Genomic DNA, 21,255 nt, shown 5'->3' with positions numbered 1-21,255 from the left:
GTCATCGCCGGCGAATCCGAGGGCGCGGGGTCTCTTTATTGATGCGGCTTCGGAGGAGGACGTCGCCGGGCTGACGGGCACACGGAGGTGGAGCGTTGAGCCGGCCGGCGGCGGTGCCGTGCCTTTGGGCCGCCTCGTGCAAAAAGGCTGTAGTCCTCCGGCCGGTTGTCTTCGATGCTTGCAACGCACGAGGTGGACAGCACGTATTGTATTTGTTTTTTTTTTCTGCGCCGAGAATCCTGAAGACAACGCCTCAACGGCAATCTGGTTCTCACGACGCGTTTCTCCTTCGATCGCTGTCACACCATCATTTTTATAGGCCAGCCGTACAGCGAGTCAGAGATAGTTGCTAGGTTTGGCTGCTCGCTTCGGCGAAGTTACGTGCACAGGTCATTTGGCTCCGATTGGTTCCGCTGACTTATTTTTAGCACCCGTCATATCGAATATTTAGATACTAATTAGGAGTATTAAACGTAGAATATTTACAAAACCCATTATATAAGTGGAGGCTAAACGGTGAGACGAATCTATTAAGCCTAATTAGTTCATAATTTGATAATGTGTTGCTACAGTAAACATTTGCTAATGATGGATTAATTAGGTTTAATAGAGTCGTCTCGCCATTTAGCCTCCACTTATGTAATGGATTTTGTAAATAATCTACGTTTAATACTTCTAATTAGTATCTAAACATTTGATGTGACACGTGATAAAAATAAGCAAAGGGAACCAAACGCCCCAGAAAAGTTTCCAAAAATAAGTTTCCTCTTAAAAAGTTTCATGACAACATTCCCCTGGGAGTTATGTTGAATGTTATTCAGAAAAGCTATTCCAGTTTCAATAATCCGGAGAAGTTATAAGTAGAACTGTAGAAGTTGTGTGCATAAGACCCAGGAGGAGCGTACTAGCAAGGCCCATCCTATTGCACAACAACAAATGGACACCATTTCGCCGACTCCAAGCATAAAGATTGAAGACTAGCGCGCAACCACTCCTATCTCGCTACAGGACATATGGCACAAGAGCTCTGATCCCCGCCGGGAACTCCTCGAACTTGGCCGCGTACCACCTCCTGGTGGCGCAGCTCCGGCAGGCGAGGAAGGCCGCCGTGCCGACGGCCAGAGCGAGCGCGAACGCCGTCTGCGCGATCATGGCGAGCCCGGCGAACACGACGATCTCGAAGAGGTAGTGCGGGCAGGCGACGAGCTCGAACAGGCCGCCCCGGGGGATCTTGTACCCCCTGTCGCCGCCGGCGGCGCCGCCACCGCCGTCGGTTCGAAGCCTCGAGAGGAGGTGGTGGTGGTAGAAGTTGCCGGCGACGCCGACGGCGAAGACGAGCGCGCCGGGGTGGAGCGTGTCGACGGCGGGCTCCGGGAGGCCGCGGCTGAGGTGCTGCGCGTAGATGAACATGATGACGTAGAGCAGGTAGCAGGAGGAGATTTGCAGGACCGTGGGCAGCGGCATGCTTCCACTGTACCGGTGGACGAAGAGAACCTGAGAAAGAACAAGACACTAGTAAATCGTATGATTTATACAAGAATTATACCGCACTATTTGAAATTTAATTTATATTATTCAAACAAGCAGATTTCCTAGTGTATGAAATCACACAGCCTACTTGAGATCATACTGCCATTTTTCGAGTGGACAGCGAGACGCAGCTCACGGGCATGTTAGCATGTTGGTTTGAGTAGGTCAGACCCAGTTTTGAAGATATTTGTTTTGTTTTGAAGATATTTGTTTCAAAGATTAGAGGGTGGCGTTCATCCCAATATAGAAATATTCCCTCAATATTTGGATTCCACTTTTGAACGGGCATCTCATTCCGTCGCGTGCGAAGCAGCTAGAGGAGCAACGGCGACAGGACCACACGAGCGAGGAGGCACGAGTGGGGCCGCGCAAGCAAGTTGGGGCTGCGCAGTGATGTGGTGGGCTAGCACGGGCGGTGAGTGGAATATGGAGCAACGCGGCGAGGCTACATGGGCGGCGAGTGGCAGCTGTGGCGCGGCTGAGCGGCACAAAAGAGGCCAGGCAGTGACGATGGCAAAGAGGACTGAGCGAATCAACAACTAGTGGTTGCGTGGAGGAGCAGGGTTCCTAATTTTCGACGAAATTTCACGATTTTCGGTAATTTCGGTGGTGACCGAAAGAAAATTCCAAAACTCAATATTACACTTATGCATATATTTTATTGTAAACATGGTATTTTAGACTCATATTTTCTATTGTCTATGTTACTTATTCTTCAACTCAATAGTTGTACAGCCATAAATCATACTAAATCATTTGTTTAGATCCAAAAAAAATAAAAAAACTCATAATTTGGTGAATACTCTAAAAATAACTCGGCAAAAATTTAACGAAATTTTGCGAATTTTGATAATTTCGGCGGTCATGGAAAAAATCTGAAAACGAAATTGTAATGGGTGTGTCTGCGCGCGCGTGCGGTGAGTGGCAGTGCCGGTGCTGTGGGCTACACTGCTACAGCCCGGCTAACGGGTGGGTTGGCGTTTCCGGCCTTCCGGGGACACTACGGAAAATGATCGGTCGATCATATGGATGGTGCAACTACAAGGACGAGTTTTGATGTGAGGCATGCAGAAGAAAAAAGGAACAGAGGTACAACGTACAAGGTGAATAATCTTGGGTGGTTGGGTTCGTCGAAAAAAAATCTTGGGTGGTTGGATTGTGATCTAAGCAGCTGATAAGTATCAGATGAAGAAAACAGAATTTTCAGCCATTTTAAACGTAAATATTTAAATATGGTATTTGGATGCCTAAAATAATAATTTTAAAAAAGACCTCTTTCATAATTCATTGGCCTCATTATGCTTGATAAACCACATGCAATGTATGTATATAGAATTTCTGGCATACAAATTAAAGACAAATTTAAATATGACCTCTTCATCATTCATTAGTTACTAGTTGTCGTCTTCAAAAATGTTATTAACTTGGCTTTGCTCCTGAATTTTATGATAAACCAGGTTGTGCCAAGCGTTAGAAATTTGGTTGGCATGCAAAATATTATGAAGAGTATTATTGTGATTTACGTGAAATCCGAAAAAAAAAACTGGTGTCTAGAATGGAGCATATACTCTGAAGTAGTATTATGGCATGCAGAAGTAGTATTATGCTGGGAGAGTTCGTTGCTCTCTGAAGTCTGAACTGTGTTCTACTTCTGCATGGCTTATTAGAGCAGAAAACAGTCGTTAAAGCCGCGGGTTTCATTTCATCGTTACCTCGAGCACCCGTTTGAGGAAGTGCACGGCGAGCGCGGCGCGGAGGAGCTGCGCGCGCGCGCCGTCGTTCGCCGCTCCGGGCACGGCGAAGGAGGCAAGCGCGGCGACGAGCGCCGGGACGTAGCCGACCAGCATCCCGGCGCGGCTCGGCAGGAGCGCGCCGCCGCCGCCGCCCGGCCTCTGCGGCCCCCAGAACTTGGAGTACGCCACGTGCTCGCCGCGGAGCTCGGCGAGTCCCAGGCTCGCCAGCGACACGACGGTCACCAATGACGCCGCCGCCACGAACGCCGACGGCGGGTACAGGAACGGCGGCGGCAGCGATGGCCACATCATCTCTCCCGCCTCCGTCTAGCTCGCTCTCGGCCACGGTATGGTTACGGCGAGAAATCAATCCCTCTTCCGTATGCGCGCTTACCTTATGCAGCAGCAGCGCCGACCTGTCGCTCGCCGTGATCCGTGCTGGGCCCACCTGCGAAAGTTGAGCCGCTATCTTGCGACGGGCTTCACCAATTTCTTCGTCGTCGCGATGGTCATCAGCCAGCCCACGTGGTCTGAAACAGGCCCATTCGCAAGAGCCTCTTGCACTGAGGTATTTTCTTGTTTCTGATGTGTGATGTGTCCTCGTCTGTCTTTCTCGCTGGAGCTTCTTTGGTTTTTTAGGTGAAACCATCCATTTCAATTTCCGACCTTTTACTAAGTTATACGTTGGGTTCTCTGCTACATTAATTATTATTGTTATAGGTCTGCAGGTAGTTAGCTGCCGGTCTCAGTGGAGATTTTATAAAAAATTTCATGATCATTAAATAACATATCACATCAGCAATTTTGCTGACGTGTTAATGTCATTATGAGGACAGATGATTCAGAGTTTCATCATATGTGAGGAAAGTTTTATTATCATGAAATCTAATAGGCATAGTTACCAAGTTCTCGGCCTTGGTAATTGTACCATAAAACTGGGCACCGAGACTCGCCTAACCCAATTATTTTACATTTATTTGGTTTTGTTACTGCCAACTTATTTGATCTTACCTTTCTACCAGACTATTAATCATATCATCAGTAGTTAACTAACCTGATATCAATTGTCGGATGCAACGATTTGTATTAAATTATGAGCTTGCAGAAACTCCACATGACGAATGACAAGGTAGGCTCCTCCCTTTTTTAAGCTGTTTTTCCCCTTACTACTTGCTAGTGGACTAGCAAGTAATGCTAGTAAGGGAATAAAATAGCTAAAATATTAGAGCAACTCCAGCAATCCTCTAAACAACCCCCTACTCTAAGTTTAGAGGACCAAGTAAAAAAAACGCACTCCGGCATACCCTCTACTTGACTCTCCATTTTAGGGAGGCCTCCAAATTCTCCCTCCACCCTCTATTCCTGAGGTCTCTAGGGATCCCGCTATCCATGAGGACTATTGCTGGAGTTGGAGATTTTTTTGCCCTTAGAGCAACTTCAAAATAATTTGTATCCTACCCCTGATACCTTGTTTAGGGAGAAAAACGAAAAAAGGACTCCAACAGCTCCTCCAAAACTTCCCCAAGCTATTCATGACGCTAAAGCAGAGTCCGTCGCCGCACATATTTGTGCGACGTCCTTCCTCCCTCAATCGCCCCCTTCCCACACGCGCGTGGCCGTCTCCACCACCGATCCGCGTCAGGTGTTGTTCCCACGCGCCAGATCGGCCACCGCCTTCCTCCATCCCGTATAGACGCGAGGGACAAAAAATCAATGGAGGGTGGCCTCGAATCGGAACGAGGAATGATGAATCGATGGAGGGTGGCCTCGAATCGGAGCGAGGAACGATAAAGCGAAATAGGGGCCACCTAGCCCATTGAGTGCTCTACCTCGGGCGTTCTCCTATCATGGCTCTGGTCACCTAATCCGGCGAGGCTCGAGCTATGTCGTTGTCAAGATTTGCGGATCAAGACTTAGACTAGTAAATTTCTTTTATGCGCGTAAGGCTTCAGATGGTGGCGTGGGAGACACGGGTTTAGACTGGTTCGGGCAAAGGAAGCCCTACGTCCAGTATCAAGGATGCTCGTATTGCCCACGCGGGGTTCTGTAGTAGGGGTTACAGATCGATGAGAGAGGGACTGGTCCCAAGTCTCTTCTGTGCTTGTGCTCTCAGAGAGAGTAGCAATGTGCTGTTGGCTTGTGGGAGAAGAAGCCGATCCCTATCTCTGGCCCCGATGCCCCCTTTTATATTGTAAGGGAGCGGCCGGAGTTACAGCTGAGATCGGGCGATGAGGGCAGTAAGAGTTTAAACGTAGTCCGGTAAAAATACGGCAAGAAGGGAGAAACCAAGTTCCTAGGCGCCCGGCGCCTTCGCCGGCCCCTGACGTGCGCCGGCGCGCATGCTGGAGGAGGAGGGCGGCCGTGTGCCAACTGTCGTCGTGCCCTACAGATAGCCTCTTCGGTGTCCGTAGGCGTCGGGTTATGATGAAGGCGTTTCGTCGTTACTCCGGTGTCCGTTGGGAGGGACGGCGGATGCTGCTGTCCTGATGATGGCTTGTGGAGAGAGGGCGTCACATCCCCGCTGCCGGGCGCGCGGAGCCCGAGAACGGGCGAGTTTTCCCTCTGCTCCAGTCGGCGCAGGCCATGAGTACCCTGTGGCGAATGGAAAGAAGCCGCCAACACTGTAGCTTGTATAGTGGTCGTGCATGGGTACTTGCAGCGGGTTGCGTGAGGAGTGCGGTCATCCTTCTTCCTGCCAGGCCTGCGGCGCATTTATGACGAGGTCGACAAGGGGGACCCACGGGATCGTTACCTTGATCACCCGGTCCGCGCCCGAGGGGGATATCCGTCCTAGGGGCCCCAGTGAGTCCGACCCCCGTGCCCAGGTCACGGTCGGACGAGGCGGAACCTTGTGGCGAGGGGTCGGGCGGCCCCGACCCCGGGGTCGCAGTCGGACAAGGCGGAGCCTCGCGGCGGGAGGTCGGACGCTCCCGACCCCGGGACCACGGTCGGGCGAGGCGGAGTCCCACTCATGTTGGGCTTGATGGCGATTTCGTTATCCTGGATGGGCCTGGGCCTTCATGTTTGTTCTTTTAAGCGGTATTTAGGAGATCGTTAATATTTTCCCCCAACAAGCTCGCTTAGGATGGTGTGGAGAGAGGGTTGGGAGGCACTACGGGCGGCCCTTCCCGCGGCGGGCGGCGCCCTTCCTCGCCCCATCAGGCAGCGCTACGGGTAGCCGCGGCTCGATGCACGGTGCTGCGGGCCCTTCCTCGCCCTCCTACACCTTCAACATCGCCTGCAACTTTGCCGGCGCGGGGCTAAATCCAAAAGGAAGGTAGCAATGGGCGACGTGAGCATGTGATGGAGGAAAAAATAGGTAGGGGCGGCTGAAAATAACGCCGTGCGCAGGGGCGACGTGAGGGGTGAGCGGCGGCGCTGGAGATCATGAGGGGGAGGTGCGTGCATGAGGGGTAGGTGATCAGCCTAACTAATGGGTCCAATTATGATAATGTGGCCTGTTTTGAGATATTGGGGGCTAGTTTGTAGCAATCTGTTGAGAATCGATTTTTTTTTGAAAATTTTTTTGGAAGAGCTCTCAATATATAATTTTGGAGAAGAACTTTTTGGGGCACTCTTGGAGTAGCTCTGAAGAGAACCCCATTTGATCTTTAGGGGCTTTGGTTTGAGGGCTATTGCTGGAGTGCTCACAGCCTCCTAAACCTCAACAGCCTGAAATCTGTGCTTCTTTCAGTCCGTCCGTGAGAACGACTGGGAAACTATGAACAACTGAACATGACACGGTGACGGCACCATTGTTGCCGGCGAGGGCGAGGTTAGCCACCGGGCGTTCTGGGAGGTTCTCTTGATTGCGAGCTTAGAGAAGGTCTTTGGAGGTTGAAAATTAAAGGCAATGCCGACCATTGGATGCTGATCAAGCAGACAAAGATGGCCAACTGCAAAGGCAGCTGACAGGAGTAGCAACGTAATCTCCCACCTGAAATTCACTTTTCTCCGTCATATCAGCACGCGGCACACACCACATCAAAAAACCAGCAGGCCGACAGTTGCAGGCGCATAGTACGCATCAAGTGGAAGCCAACCATGTCGTCGGCGTCGCCGGAGCCGGAGCCGCACGTGGTGGAGGACTGCCGCGGCGTACTGCAGCTGATGAGCGACGGCACGGTGCGCCGCAGCGCCGAGCCGGCGTTCCCGGTGGAGATCCCAGACGGCGACTGCGGCGTGGAGTGGAAGGACGTGACGTGGGAGCCGGAGCACGACCTCAACGTCCGCCTCTACCGGCCGAGGCGCCACCTCGCCAGCGGCGGCGCCAACGACGCGCGCATCCTCCCCGTGGTGGCCTACTTCCACGGCGGCGGCTTCTGCATCGGGTCCGGCCGCTGGCCCAACTTCCACGCCTGGTGCCTCCGCCTCGCCGCCGAGCTCCCCGCCGCCGTTCTCTCCTTCGACTACCGCCTCGCGCCCGAGCACCGCATCCCCGCCGCCCAGGAGGACGGCGCCAAGGCCATGTCCTGGCTCCGCGCCACCGCCGACCCCTGGCTCGCCTGCGCGGCAGACTTCGCCCGCGTCTTCGTCGCCGGCGACTCGGCCGGCGGCAATATCGCCCACCACGTCGCCGCCGCGTTCGGCAAGACCGGCCTCAGCCCCTCCATCCGTATCCGCGGCGCCGTCCTCCTGGCGCCGGCCATGGCCGGCGAGGCCCGGACGCGCGCCGAGCTGGAGTGCCCGCCCGGCGCGTTCCTCACCACCGAGACCTGCGACAAGTACTGCCGTCTCGCGCTGCCCGGCAGCGCGACGAGGAACCACCCGGCGATCAGCCCGGCGGGGCCACTGGCGCCGGGGCTAGAGGCCGTGGAGATGGCCCCCGTGCTCGTCGTCGCCGGGGAGCGCGACGTGCTGAGGGACCGGAACGCGGAGTACGCGCGGCGGATGGTGGAGGAGTGGGGCAAGGACGTGGAGTACGTGGAGGTCGCCGGGGTTGAGCACGGGTTCTTCCAAAGGGACCCGTGGTCGGAGGGCGCCGACGAGGTCGTCCGGCTGGTCCGGCGGTTCGTCGTCGAGCACACGGACTAGGAGTAGGACGGGCGACCTACCTGACTACCTGCCGGATTATCAATCAATAATGGTTTGCGAGATGGATTATGCCTAAATGGCTTTGCTTTGCTTGGTGTCCTGGAAGGATTTCTTGCCCATTTTCACTTCTCATTTCCTTCTACAGTTTGCTCTTTGTTCCTGGAATCGTCAATCTGATCACGGAAAGTGACTACCTTTTTTACTGCTCTGAATGGTGAAGGAGCACCACCGTCTGCTAAAAGTTGTGCCAAAAAAGGTAGTGGGGCTTGTATCAAGACTAATGGTGGAGCCTACCAAAAATCATTTTCTTCTGGAGTTTGTAACTTATTCGTAATCTGAATTATCTGCATCAAAAGTACAAACCTCAGGTGCAAACAGTCATGGTGCTCGACGACGAACCGCCGGACCAGCCGGAGGAGCTCGTCGGCGCGCTCCGACCACGGGTCCCTGCTGAAGAACCCGTGCTCCACCCCGGCGAGCTCCACGTACTCCTCGTCCTTGCCCCACTCCATCCGCCGCGCGTACGCCGCGTTCCGCTCCCTGAGCACGTCGCGCTCCGCGGCGACGACGAGCACGGGGGGCATCTCGACGGCCTCCAGCCCCGGCGCCTCCGGCCCCGCCGGGTTGATCGCCGGGTGGTCCCGGGTCGCGCCGCCGGGCAGCGCGAGGCGGCAGTACTTGTCGCAGGTTTCGGTGGTGAGGTACGCGCCCGGCGGGCACTCCAGCTCGGCGCGCGTCCGGGCCTCGCCGGCCATGGCCGGCATGAGGAGGACGTGCCCGCGGAGCCGGACGGCGGGGCCGAGGCCGGTCTTGCCGAACGCGGTGGCGACGTGGTGGGCGATGTTGCCGCCGGCCGAGTCGCCAGCGACGAAGACGCGGGCGAAGTCGGCGGCGTTGGCGAGCCAGGGGTCGGCGGCGGCAGTGGCGCGGAGCCACGACATGGCCTTGGCGCCGTCCTCCTGGGCGGCGGGGATGCGGTGCTCCGGCGCGAGGCGGTAGTAGAAGGAGAGCACCACGGCGGGGAGCTCGGCGGCGAGGCGGAGGCAGCAGGAGTGGAAGCTGGACCAGCGGCCGGAGCCGATGCAGAAGCCGCCGCCGTGGAAGTAGGCCACCACCGGGATCCGCGCGTCGTTGGCCGCGCGGAGCGGCCGGTAGAGGCGGACGTTGAGGCCGTGCTCCGGCTCCCACGTCACGTCCTTCCACTCGACGCCGCAGTCGTCGGCTGTGATCTCAGCCGCGACCGGCGGATCGGCGCTGCGCCGTACCGTGCCGTCGCTCATCAGCTGCATCACGCCGCGGCAGTCCTCCACCACGTACGGCTCCGGCGCTGGCGACGACATAGTGATCCTTCTCTTCACTCTGGAAGCGTGAAATGGAAGATGGGAGAAGATGCGATGCAAATAGAGTTTGTTGTTGGTTTTTACAACAAACAGTATACAGAATCTGTATATACACGTACGTGCTGGATAAATTTCAGTGTTTGGTAAGTACCAGTACATTTATACTTGAAAAAAAGTTGGACCGGACCTGCAGCACATTCATCCATGTTGATGTTGGCCTTTCATACTTTTGCTGGGCCTCCGTACTTGTTGGGCATCGTCCAGTCTTTTTTCCTCTTAAACTTTGTTAGTTAGAATTTGGCAAAATTGCCAAGTAGGAATTACGATTCAACAGAATTGCTATCTGAACCATCTTACCGACTTGTCAAATTAAATACTCCCCCACAACTTGAAGTTGCTATCTAAATGATCATCCCATCCGCTTGCCAAATTAAATGCTCCCCACAACTTGGCAAGCAAGTTTGGGTTGCCAAATATGGATCAATTGTAAAATGGACATTCTATGCGAAATGAAGAGACAGTTGGAATTGATGGATAGCGTTGATTTTTTTGAGAGGAAACTATCTATTAAGATTTGGAGAGTGAGAAATTGATAGTTCATTAAAATGTGCAACTAAATATGAAAAGGAATTTTTTGGCCAACTTAGTTATAGAATAAAAAAATAAATAGTCTGTTGGAGTTGTTTTAGCAGTACAAAATAGATATTTTGGTGCTCTAAAATTAATTTTGGAGTTGCACCGGCCACTGTACGGCCCTGTCACATCTGTCAACCTCACTTTTGACCAAAGTTCCCAAATGTAATTTTAGCACAAATGAATCGCTCACGCAAGATTGTGGATGCAGTTGCGCCACCTCTCATGTCCATGGACCATTTTAGCACACAAAAAGAGAGAAGATCGGCTCGACAACTTCACTCGAATTCAAGCGAAAATCCACTTGTTCCCTCCTCTTTATAAGCTCTAGAGACACCTCTCGTTCTCGCACCTCACCAGAGCTCGCAGACGCAGACGAATCAAGTGTGTTAGCCAACCATGTCGCCGCCGCCGTCGTCAGAGCCGCACGTGGTGGAAGACATCCGCGGCCTGGTGCAGCTGATGAGCGACGGCACGGTGCGGCGCAGCGCCGATCCGGCGTCGTACCCGGTGGTGGACGCCGACCCGGACGGCGGCGGCGGCAGCGGCAGCGACGGCGACGACGACAGCGGCGTGGAGTGGAAGGACGTGACGTGGCAGCGGGAGCACGACCTGAACGCGCGCCTCTACCGCCCGCGCCACCTCGGCGCGGCCAACGACGCGCAGATCCCCATCGTCGCCTACTTCCACGGCGGCGGCGCCGGCGGCGGGTTCTTCTGCCTGGGGTCCGGGCGCTGGCCGGGCCCGCACGCGTGGTGCCTCCGCCTCGCCGCGGAGCTCCCCGCCGTCGTGCTCTCCTTCGACTACCGCCTCGCGCCCGAGCACCGCCTCCCCACCGCGCAGGAGGACGGCGCCGAGGCCATGGCGTGGCTCCGCGCGCACGCCGCCCACGACCCCTGGTTCGCCGACGACGCCGACTTCGCGCGCGTCTTCGTCGCCGGCGCCTCGGCCGGCGGCAACATCGCGCACCACGTCGCCACCGAGTTCGGCAAGACCGGCCTCGGCCCGCCGGTCCGGATCCGCGGGACCGTCCTCCTGACGCCGGCCATGGCCGGCGAGGCCCGGACGCGCGCCGAGGCGGCCCCGCCGCCCGCCGCAAACTCGTCCCTCCTCACCGCCGACATGGTCGACCGGTACGCGCGCCTCTTCCTGCCGCCCGGGGCGACCAGGGACCACCCGGCGATCAACCTGGCCGGGCCGGAGGCGCCGCCGCTGGAGGTGGCGGCGATGGCTCCAGTGCTCGTGGTCGCGGCGGAGCGCGACGTGCTCCGGGACCGGCACGCGCAGTACGCGCGGCGGATGAAGGAGGAGTGGGGCAAGGAGGTGGAGTACGCGGAGCTCGCCGGGGTCGGGCACGGGTTCTCGGAGGCCGACGACCCATGGACGCGGCCCGCCGACGAGCTCGTCCGCCTCGTCCGGCGGTTCGTCGTCGCGCACATGGACGCGGAGTAGGTTCCCTTCCTACCACGGATAGCTGCTTCTAGCTGGATCACTAATGGCGTGCGTAGGTGGCACGGCATGGATGGACCATGGACCTGCTGCTTCTTGGTTGAGGAATTCCGGTGGCTGATTTGATTTCTGGATTAGGACGGGCTGATTTTTTGATTGCTTCTTGTTCATCTTTGCTTCCAAACAAAGTTCCGCCTGCGATTTGCTCATTGTTTCCTTCAGATGACCATGGTCGTTGAACTCGAACTTTCTTGACATCGAAGTTGGCCGGTCTGATCGAGCACCTTCTTGGCAGTTCTCAAGGCACAGTTGTTGATTCTTATCGTTCTAACTTTCTTTTTCCTTCTCTTTCCACGTTTTCAGAGGATGAGCTTAAGAATCATTGTGTCGGTAGAGTGGCGAGATCCGATCCAAGACACTCACTGATCGTGCTTAGTGGACCAGTGCAGTGTTGTTGGGGCATCGTTATCATCGATTCAACGTTCCCACGAGCCTAGCAGTAGCGCAGAAGCAAAAGCTAAATCAGCAAGTGGCGTTGTCAAACCACGCAGTCCATGCCACCAAAACTAGCTGACAAATAATAAACAGTTGACTGCGAGATCTGAATGATGATAATTGATCTAGTAGCCACGTGCTACGTGCTGCTATCTTCTAAAATGACAGACGTTTTACTTTTATCCCAAATCAAATTTATGTAACTTCAACCAATTTAAATTTATAGGAAAAAATACACCACTATATAAATAAAATTAGTTTTAGTAAATCCACCATGCATCATATTGTATTTATTTGGTATTTTAGGTGTTAATTATATTATTTTCTATAGACTTAGCTAAAATTATTACAAAAAATTGATTCGTGAAAAACTAAAATGTCTTAAGTTATGTAACGGAGCGAGTAACAATTATGAGTGCCTTTGTGCAATAGCTAAGGAATGGTTCAAGTCTAAGAGATAGCTGCTTGCCAAGACAAGAAAAGGGGAGAGGCCGCGGAGGGGAAGTAGATATCCGCTTGATGGGGGTAGGTCAAGAGTAGAGGAGCACTTTGAAACTGTTGGCTCAATGGGTGGCGATCATGGTGATGCATGGCATACTTCTGTTGGCTCAATGGGTGGCGATCATGGTGATGCATGGCATACTTCTAGCAAGTTTGGCAGGGCTCCTCAAACAGATCCGGCACTGGTTTGTGCAGGAGCCCTGCTAAACAGCATAACAAGAAATAGCTCCACATGCAAAGCACCCACGAAGCGGCTCCTCCGGCTCCTTCCTCTCCTCGCGCTGATGCTTATCAAAATGCCCCACACAACGGCAGCATCGAATGCAGTGGGGCAGTGGAAGAGCAGCAGCGGCTAGAAAGGATAGCGGTGGAAGCGGCGTAGCGTCGGCGGTGAGGCACGTCAAAGCTGGAGCTCCGTTGCTGTGTTTAGGCCTGTTGACGGTTGTTAGCATGCTAATCTGTGAACCGCAAGCGTACGGATAAGGTGTACCTCTTCCCACAGAGTATTCCACCTAAGGTTTATCAATCCGTGAAACTTATAGCACAAGATCTATTTCAACTACCATTGCTAGTATTAACTTGGTGTTTATGATAGATTCAGATCCAGTCTACTAAGCATGTATAGACAGATAACAAATAGAGCAAAGGTAACCAATCTAGAGCAACCTAGATTATGCATATGTTTTAATTTTGAGCATGGATAGTAAAACAACACAGATATGATCTTAGTAAAAAGCATCTTTAAATCTACGCATCCGATCTGGATCCCGAAACCCCCCACCTTACACAAGAAAGATCCTATCATGATCACCTCTATCAGCGCGAGCAGGTTAAGGGCACGATCAAGAGAACGTGTCATACTTATCGGTAGATCAGGCATGCAAATCTGGTCAACACGATGACAAGAACACCCTAAGCAATCTATCATCGATTCATAGATTGAAAAACAAGCAAACTTGATAAAGTATAAAACCATCAAAGGAGATATCTAGATGGCTAAGAACATGAATACATCTATTACTTCACCATGAATGATTGTACATCACGAGATCACCACGGGATCCTACCTTGATCTTGATGACTTCTAACTCCAGAACTACAGCGTGATCTTCCTTGCAGGGTGATCACACCGGCAGAGGTTTGCCTACGCTAGCCTCCGACAATTGCATAGCTCTCAGCTCCCTGGAGAGGTGTCCCTCAAGCTCCTTCTGCTTCTTTACTACTTCACGTCGAGTACGTCATCTTGAATATGGGGCTCGGTGGAATTTTTTGAGGTATTTAAGTACAGAGAGAGCATGGCAAAATCTGAGTAGGGCTGGAGTACCACCAGAGGCATTGTGTGGCCGGAGAGCAGAGGAGCTAGAGGAGGCGGTGTGGCAGCTGCGGGTAGAGAAGGAGGCCGCGGAGCGCGCTGCAGCGGCGCTGCGGGTGGAGCTGGACACGGAGCGAGGCGCCGCGGAGACCACGGTGAGCGAGACGATGTTGATGATCGCGTAGCTGCAGCGGAAGAAGGCCGTGACCATGATGGAGGCGCGCGAGCTCCGAGGCCTCACCAAGGGCCGCGCCGAGCGGGACCGCAAGCTGCAGGACTGGCTCGCGGCCGTCTCCAAGCTCGCCGCGTCGTACGCCGCGCTGCTCCGCGCACACGGCGTCGAGCCCGATGACAAAGTGGATGCCAAAAATTCCGAGGATGAGGACGATCGTTCCGTCGAATACCTCGAGGCAGAGGCGGGCTAGGATGGGGAGAGCCATGGTGGAGACGCGGAGGAGATGAATAGACCGGTGGCCAAGGAGCCCCCGCTGGCGCCGCCGACCGTCGAGAGGGAGTCCGAGTACACCGCCGACATGCAGTGCGTGCCGTGTGTGGCCACGACGAAAGCTGTGGCACCGGCAGCACCGGGGGAGGAGAGCGCTGTCATGTCGCCGGGGACCCAGCCTGTACGGGAGGGTAGCGATGCTGGAGAAGGAAAGCGCGGCGGCGATGCGGAGGAAGGTGGTGGCGCTGCTGGCGGAGCGTGCGCAGGTGGTGCTGGCGCGGGAGTTGGCACGGCGGCTGAGCCTGCAAGTGGCGGCGGCGGACGAGAGAGCCGTCGTCGTGGCGGAGGAGAGGCCGCGGTTCTCGGCGCTGCAAAGTACGATTTCCTGTTGTTGTGAGATTACGTTGGTGCTTGTCATGCCTGGGGATATTGTCATGTTTACAGTAGTAAACATGTAAAACTATGCTAATTTTTTCTAAAAAGAAAATTTTGAAGATCAGATGATGCACATTAGTTGGCTTTATTAGTTGCACTGAAAGATATTAGAGACTTAAATCTCAAAGAAGTTCAGGTTGTAAGTGCAAGAAGATAAAGCAAATATGATCAATCTGCAGCCCTCCTGCAGCAGTGATAATGCGCATTAGTTGGCTTCATTAGCATTTAGAATGGCATCATTCCAAATCACCACTTGTTTTACTTGGTCATTCCATCTTTTTACAATGACAATGATGGTGTCAGTTGATCGCCATTCAGTATTGTGATCCAAAGGCGGCGACCACGGGATCCAGATCGGCCGGTCTCCATCGCACAACCAAGTGCCTGTAAACGGAGAGACCGGACTGGCCTGTTGCGACTGCGAGAAAGCCGTGGAGTTCCCCCGTTGTGATGAACGACAGATGACTTGCAAGTTTTGGCTACGTGTGTGTTCGGGAGTTTCGGAACGCACTCTTCGGTTCTTATAGGAATTCCCGTGTTCCAAACGAGGCTATTTTTGGCACCACGTGTATGTGTAAACCAATTAGCGCACACAGTAACACAGTTCTTGTAAATAGACAGGCATAGCATTGTTGACAAATGAATTCTGCACGTGCACGGTGAATCTGGCTTATGTACATACATTTTCTTAAAACATGGAAAAATAATAAGATCCCGTTTCGTAGGTCTTGTATTAGCTCCAGCTTCACCTGTTTTGTGCAAAATAAGGTAACATAGCGTGAAGCCGTTTTGTAAGCTGAAGCTAAAATAAACTAAAAGCAGGTGAAGTTACTATTTTTAGCTTCACCAGCTTCGATGAAGTTGTTTTGAAAGAAATCCTCCCAAATGGAACCTAAGATTTGACGAAGTAACCAAAGACCGTTCATTGTTAAACCTAATCAGCTGAGCCTACATTGGGTGCCTCGGTGGTCACAGGCTCACAGCATTTGCGTTACCGCCGTGGTCCGCCCGTGAAACGCCCTCCGGAGGCCGCGACGTCGCCACGTCCTCGCCCGCGCGCATCCACCTGCGGATGTGGCTGTGGCTCTCCCTGTCCCTGCTCTCCTTCTCCGACGAGCGGCGGCCGCGCGGACACGTTCGCACAGTAGCTTACCTACACGCCGCGAGCACCTCGCCCCAAAACTACCAATGCAACACGCGAAACGCAAGGCCCAAAGCACGCCCGTCCTCACACGCCCCGCGCCGCCGTCCCCGTGGCGAGCAGCAACGCCGGAAGCCGCCGCTCAGATCCGCCGTCGATCGAGATGTGGCCGCCGTTCCTGTACCCGCCGCCGGCGTCGGTGTACGTGGCGGCGATGTCGGCGGTGTCGCTCATGTCAATGGCCAACGCGGGCCTCGCCGAGCTCCGCGGCAAACACATGGCATACTCCAAGTTCTGGCACGTCGTGGCCGCCGGCGCCGGAGGAAACACCAAGCAGCGGGGCGGCGGTGCGGTCCTGAGTAGCCGGGACGGGATGCTGGTCGCCTACGCCCCCGCGCTCGCCGCCGCCGCGGCGTCCTTCGCCGTGCCCGGCGCCGTCGACGGCGCGCGTGCGCAGGTCCTCGCCGCCGCGCTCGCCGCCCACTTCCTCAAACGCGTTCTCGAGGTAACCAATCGACAAGATCTGCATGCCCTGGTTTTCAAGTTTCAACAAAATTAGAAAAAATGCATAGCGACTGAACATCGTACGTGTCTGTTTCTTGTTCGATCTCTCTCAGGTGCTGTTCGTGCACCGGTACAGCGGGAGCATGCCGGTGGATACGGCGGTGACCATCAGCACCAGCTACCTGCTGAGCACGGCCACCATGATATACGCGCAGCACCTCAGCCGGGGCCTCCCAGACCCGCCAGTCGATCTGCTCTACCCGGGCGTGGCCGTCTTCGCCGTCGGCCTCGCCGGCAACTTCTATCACCACTACCTCCTCTCGAGGCTGCGAGCCGACGGCGGCGGTGGCGGCGGCGACAAGGGGTACAAGATACCCCGGGGCGGCCTGTTCGAGCTCGTCACCTGCCCGCACTACCTCTTCGAGATCCTCGGGTTCTTCGGGTTCGCCATGATCGCGCAGACGGTGTACGCGCTCGCCGTGGCCACGGGGACGGCGGCATACCTCGCCGGCCGGAGCTGCGCCACCAGGAGGTGGTACGAGTCCAAGTTCGACGAGTTCCCGGCGAGGATCAAAGCGCTGGTGCCGTTCGTGTTGTAATGACTTGAGCTAGGAAGAAATTGTAGTGACGGCGCACCCTGCATGCTTTCACATGTGCACGAAATTGTAGTGGTCAATTGGTATTCATTTGTTGCCGTCAGTGTAACGTTTTTGCAGCTGAGAGCCTAAACACACGGCATATATAAGAATTAAAGAATAAACCGGCCAGGTACCTTAGGTTTTCTTTTTTCAGACTAACAAGGGGGCGATGCGAATTGGTCTAGGGTTCTTGGGGTTTCAATTCAATTCAGCAGATGATGCAACTTCCACAGTTATTTACTCTTCCATTCGCTGCATATATACTATGTCGCTCGTTCTGCAACCTGCTGAAATACTGCTAACGACTATACTTCAGTTGTTACATTTATTACTGGGTTTCTTCAAATCTGGTCGAATTCAGAGTCAGAAGTCAGGATTACAAGAGAACTGGTGACCTTATTGTTGAACTACTATCGCCGTTTCAGAGCTTCTACTAGTAACAGTATGGCGTCATCTGATTAGCACTGTTATTGAAAGATTTTGTCAAGCTGTACTGAAATTAGTTGATTGACAGGGTCTTGATTGATCCTGCGAATGGATTGGTTTTCAGACTGCAATACTTCAACACTGCATATCCACTTCGAAGATGTCAACAAATTTGCACTGATTGTGCCAACGCCGCTTGACTATGTGAAGAAAAATTGCATATTAGCTTAGACTTTTACTAATGTTCAGGACGACATGTTGGCACACGTAGTTAAACTGTCATCATCATATAGTTTTGCAAAAACAAAGGCATTATAGAGTTTCTTTCACAATATGATTATTGGCCGGTAAAAAAACCCCGAAAAACTAAGCCGCTTAGGGCATCGATAGTGACAGGTTTACTTGGAAGCCATATGCCCATATGTGATTATTATAGGGGTAAGTAGCTACCAAATGTTTTCAAATAATGTGTCCTATATATATGAAAGTGGTTAACCTACTCTAGTATCTTCATGAGAAATTAATGAAGTCAAGAAGAACCTTCTGGGACCAGTAAAATGAAACAATATTTGTTATTGTCAATATCAATCACGCAATTAAAAAAGACACTGGACTGTCTTTTTCCTTCAGAATAAAGCCACTGAATTCAACTTCTGAGGAAGGATATCTAGCAAGGATTACAAACACATAATCTAATTCACTAACACTTTGCTTGAAACGGCACTGCGTTACATAAAGAAACCATCGCCTACATTTGCTGACTCTGGTGGCGAATGCAGATTAATTAGGGTATAAACGAGTACGATACTTCTGGTGCGGGATTACAAGACAGTTCAGATTACTAGATGACATAAACCGATAGACCCATTTTTTCGATGCGAAAATTGATGACCCATATATATCATGTCGTCAAATGGGAAGACCTGTTTGAACATTGAAACAAATGTCAAATGCAAAATGTTGGGGCAAGTCAAATTAATACTTGTGATCGTCGGTTGAAAGATTTGATCGTGTTCTTCGCATCGTCCTAATTATGCGACGCGGACAAGTTGAATTCTCATGTTCGCTATCATCACAATAATCTTCTGTTTCTATGAACTCTCTGCTGGACCGATCATAACAGAAATATCATTTGCGGTGAGTGGTGACTCAGGATGGACGATGAGTGACCCTGCAAGGCTGCAACAGCATTTCTCTGATGGCTTCAGACAGGGAAAAGGCATTTTGGAAATTTATAGCGCCTGTAGTACTACCAGCAAGTTCCAGAACAAAACATGTGAAAAAGATGCAGGGTTTATGCAAAATGTTGACAAAAAATGAACCTTTGTTGCTATCAGCATATATGTACAACGTACCAATTACTTCAAGAGTAAATTTTACAGTGGTGTACCAAACCAGAAGACTAGAGAGAGAACTGGACGTAATTCAACCGACTTTATTTGTTGTACTTGAAAATAAAATTAACAATGAATAAAAGAACGAGTTACACGTCAGGTCGCTTTGCGTGAACAATCTTTGTGTTCACTTTTTTCTGAATCGATTAGAGCAAGGCGCGGTGATCAGCTGATGAGCTCCTGTAGAGCCTGCATGGTGGCGGGGGAGAAGAGGAAGCTGCCCGGGGAGAGAAGGAAGCCGGCAGCAGCCAGGCCACCACCAGGAGAAGGCAACGCCAGCGAGGGCGGCGTGTAGACATCGAGCGGCGGCGGCGCCTGCTGCCCGAGCGTGAGCACCAGGGAGTCGGTGGCCGTCGTGGTCGTGGCCGCCTCCTCTCCTTGCGACGACGTCGTCGTCTCTGCCGCCGGCTGAACTACGGGCTGTTCCCGGCCGGTGAGCCTCTGCACGAGGGCCTTGAACTCGTCCGGCCGGGCGTGGATGACCTTGGGCGTGTGCTCGTACACGATCACCGGCCCCGCCGCCGCCGGTCTCCCGGCGTCGTCGTCGTCATCGCCGCCGTTCATGCGGGGTCTCTTGGACGGCCGGGGCGGCGACGCGGCCGCCGGCAGGCTCAGCGGCTGCGGCCTCGGGCCCTGCAGGCTGGTCACCCCTGACCTCTTCGCCTTCGCTGCCGTCGACATGGTTGGTGGCCTGGTTGCTGTGTTCGCCCTTGGCCGACGAGAAAGTTTGTAGCTCGCGAGCTCCGAAATGGCGATGGGTCAATCGAGGCTTCTTCTCTGCTGCTGGAGAACCTCTTGAGGCGCGACAAGATGTATATATAGCATATAGCCGGCGTCTGTGAATCTGCGATCACCAAACCGTCGTCGTCAAGAAAAGTACGCAGCGTTGAATACGCTTTGCCTTCCCCTTTTGCATATTGCATGGGCGGATTGACCTGCCTCTGCGCGCCGGAAGAGGTCAGAGGCGGATAAAATACTCTTCCGGCCGGGAGACGTACGCCGAAGGAAGCTAGCGCGGCGCAGCAGGTAGCAGCCTGCTGCCCTGCAGATTCTTCGTTTGGTGTGACGGCGGCAGCAGCCAGCAGGTAGCAGCAGTGGTTGCTGACGAGCGTGCATGCATATTAGCATATATGGCTGCTGCTTCGTCGTCCGGTCGTCCGACCCCAAAGAAAACAGGGGTAGCTAGTAGGGCATGGTATTTTAATTTACAAGTAACCTCTTCACGCACATGAATCTTTTTTTCCTCCACGCTATACGATTTCTCGTCCTGCCACAACTTTTATCGAATATAATTAGATAATTACAATATTATTGGTTTTTAAATTAAATAAATCATGACAAGAGTAAACCCTAGCATGAAATTCTCCAATATACTAGGTACATGGATATCATAACCATGATATATCAGATAATAGGGTTAAAGATTGGATCAAAGCACGGCGCACATATTACTAAACTTTTGTAGATGGATAAACCATAATTCTAACGACTCGCATGAAATGGGGAAGACGACGAAGCCGTGTGACCGGCCGATGTAGAGGATAGATGACGAGCCGTAGTAGTAGTCGCGTGAAGCGCTTCTCAAAAACCTTTACGTACCCCCTCCGTCTCTAGCCAACTTTTGGGCATGATGGAGAGAGAGTCCAGGTTAGGGTAGGAGAGTCTGAGATGACATAGAGAAAATGCATAGGAAGACCTTTCTAGCAGTAGAGATGAATGTGTGGGTAAAGAGACGGGGTGTTATAGATTGTGGAAAGCGAAGATAATAAGAGAGTCAGACGAGCGGGAAGCGGTTTATTACTCTAACAAGTTATGTTGATGCAATTCATTCTCTAAATAGCCTTTTCAGGGCAGAGACTGCTATTTGGGTCTATCTAATTTAACAGCTATATATAAGTCTATAACTCATTGTAGCTCCATTTAGGCTCTGCTATTAATTGTTCTAGAGTGTTGCCGCTAAAAAAGCTCTGAGAACCGGCGAGAAAGAACGTAGAGGAAAAGAAAGAGATTTGTGACCATTATGAATCCAAAAGTCAGCTGCGAACCACGTGCATTACAGCCAGGTCCAAACAAAATAAATCCTCATTTTGACATGCATGCGTGAATTTTCAAAAAGAAAAAGAAAGAAAGAAAGAAAGAAAGACATGCATGCGCGTGGGTGGTTCAAAAACGGAGGCCTCGCGCGCGGCTGCGAAGCCTGCGCGATGAACCAATATAGTGAATATACTATGCGCGCGTGCGTTGC

The 21,255-nt window shown here is 52.9% G+C and overlaps 5 protein-coding genes across 6 annotated transcripts; 3 read left to right on the top strand and 2 right to left on the bottom strand.

Annotated features, from left to right (window-relative positions):
* Positions 1 to 747: 747 nt before the first annotated feature.
* On the bottom strand, positions 748 to 9,665 carry LOC101780736 (probable carboxylesterase 15). 2 transcript variants are annotated; one of them, XM_022824186.1, is made up of 2 exons: positions 8,661 to 9,665; positions 748 to 1,494 (listed from the first exon to the last, which is right to left on the bottom strand). In XM_022824186.1, exons 1-2 carry the CDS (start codon positions 9,635 to 9,637, stop codon positions 1,149 to 1,151), a joined length of 1,323 nt encoding a protein of 440 aa, XP_022679921.1. In that variant the 5' UTR covers positions 9,638 to 9,665; the 3' UTR covers positions 748 to 1,148. The 2 variants fall into 2 exon arrangements, with proteins under 2 accessions (XP_022679921.1, XP_004955510.1); XM_004955453.2 differs by lacking the exon at positions 8,661 to 9,665 and adding an exon at positions 3,243 to 4,214.
* LOC101781140 (probable carboxylesterase 15) lies at positions 6,701 to 8,624 on the top strand. The gene is made up of 2 exons (XM_004955454.3): positions 6,701 to 8,349; positions 8,443 to 8,624. Exon 1 carries the CDS (start codon positions 7,308 to 7,310, stop codon positions 8,295 to 8,297), a length of 990 nt encoding a protein of 329 aa, XP_004955511.1. The 5' UTR covers positions 6,701 to 7,307; the 3' UTR covers positions 8,298 to 8,349; positions 8,443 to 8,624.
* A 693-nt stretch (positions 9,666 to 10,358) lies between the features above and the next one.
* Positions 10,359 to 12,064, top strand: LOC101779529 (probable carboxylesterase 15). The gene has a single exon (XM_004955451.4). The coding sequence runs from the start codon at positions 10,670 to 10,672 to the stop codon at positions 11,720 to 11,722; it is 1,053 nt and encodes a 350-aa protein (XP_004955508.1). The 5' UTR covers positions 10,359 to 10,669; the 3' UTR covers positions 11,723 to 12,064.
* A 3,965-nt stretch (positions 12,065 to 16,029) lies between these two features.
* LOC101779125 (very-long-chain enoyl-CoA reductase) lies at positions 16,030 to 17,426 on the top strand. The gene is made up of 2 exons (XM_004955450.4): positions 16,030 to 16,553; positions 16,666 to 17,426. Exons 1-2 carry the CDS (start codon positions 16,212 to 16,214, stop codon positions 17,149 to 17,151), a joined length of 828 nt encoding a protein of 275 aa, XP_004955507.1. The 5' UTR covers positions 16,030 to 16,211; the 3' UTR covers positions 17,152 to 17,426.
* Positions 17,427 to 18,990: 1,564 nt separating this feature from the next.
* On the bottom strand, positions 18,991 to 19,780 carry LOC101761306 (VQ motif-containing protein 8, chloroplastic). The gene has a single exon (XM_004958901.3). It carries the CDS (start codon positions 19,689 to 19,691, stop codon positions 19,176 to 19,178), a length of 516 nt encoding a protein of 171 aa, XP_004958958.1. The 5' UTR covers positions 19,692 to 19,780; the 3' UTR covers positions 18,991 to 19,175.
* Positions 19,781 to 21,255: the final 1,475 nt, after the last annotated feature.

Source organism: Setaria italica, chromosome II (genome assembly GCF_000263155.2).
Source record: "Setaria italica strain Yugu1 chromosome II, Setaria_italica_v2.0, whole genome shotgun sequence".
Classification (NCBI taxonomy): domain Eukaryota; kingdom Viridiplantae; phylum Streptophyta; class Magnoliopsida; order Poales; family Poaceae; genus Setaria; species Setaria italica.
This window is presented reverse-complemented; position numbering and strand designations above follow the sequence as displayed.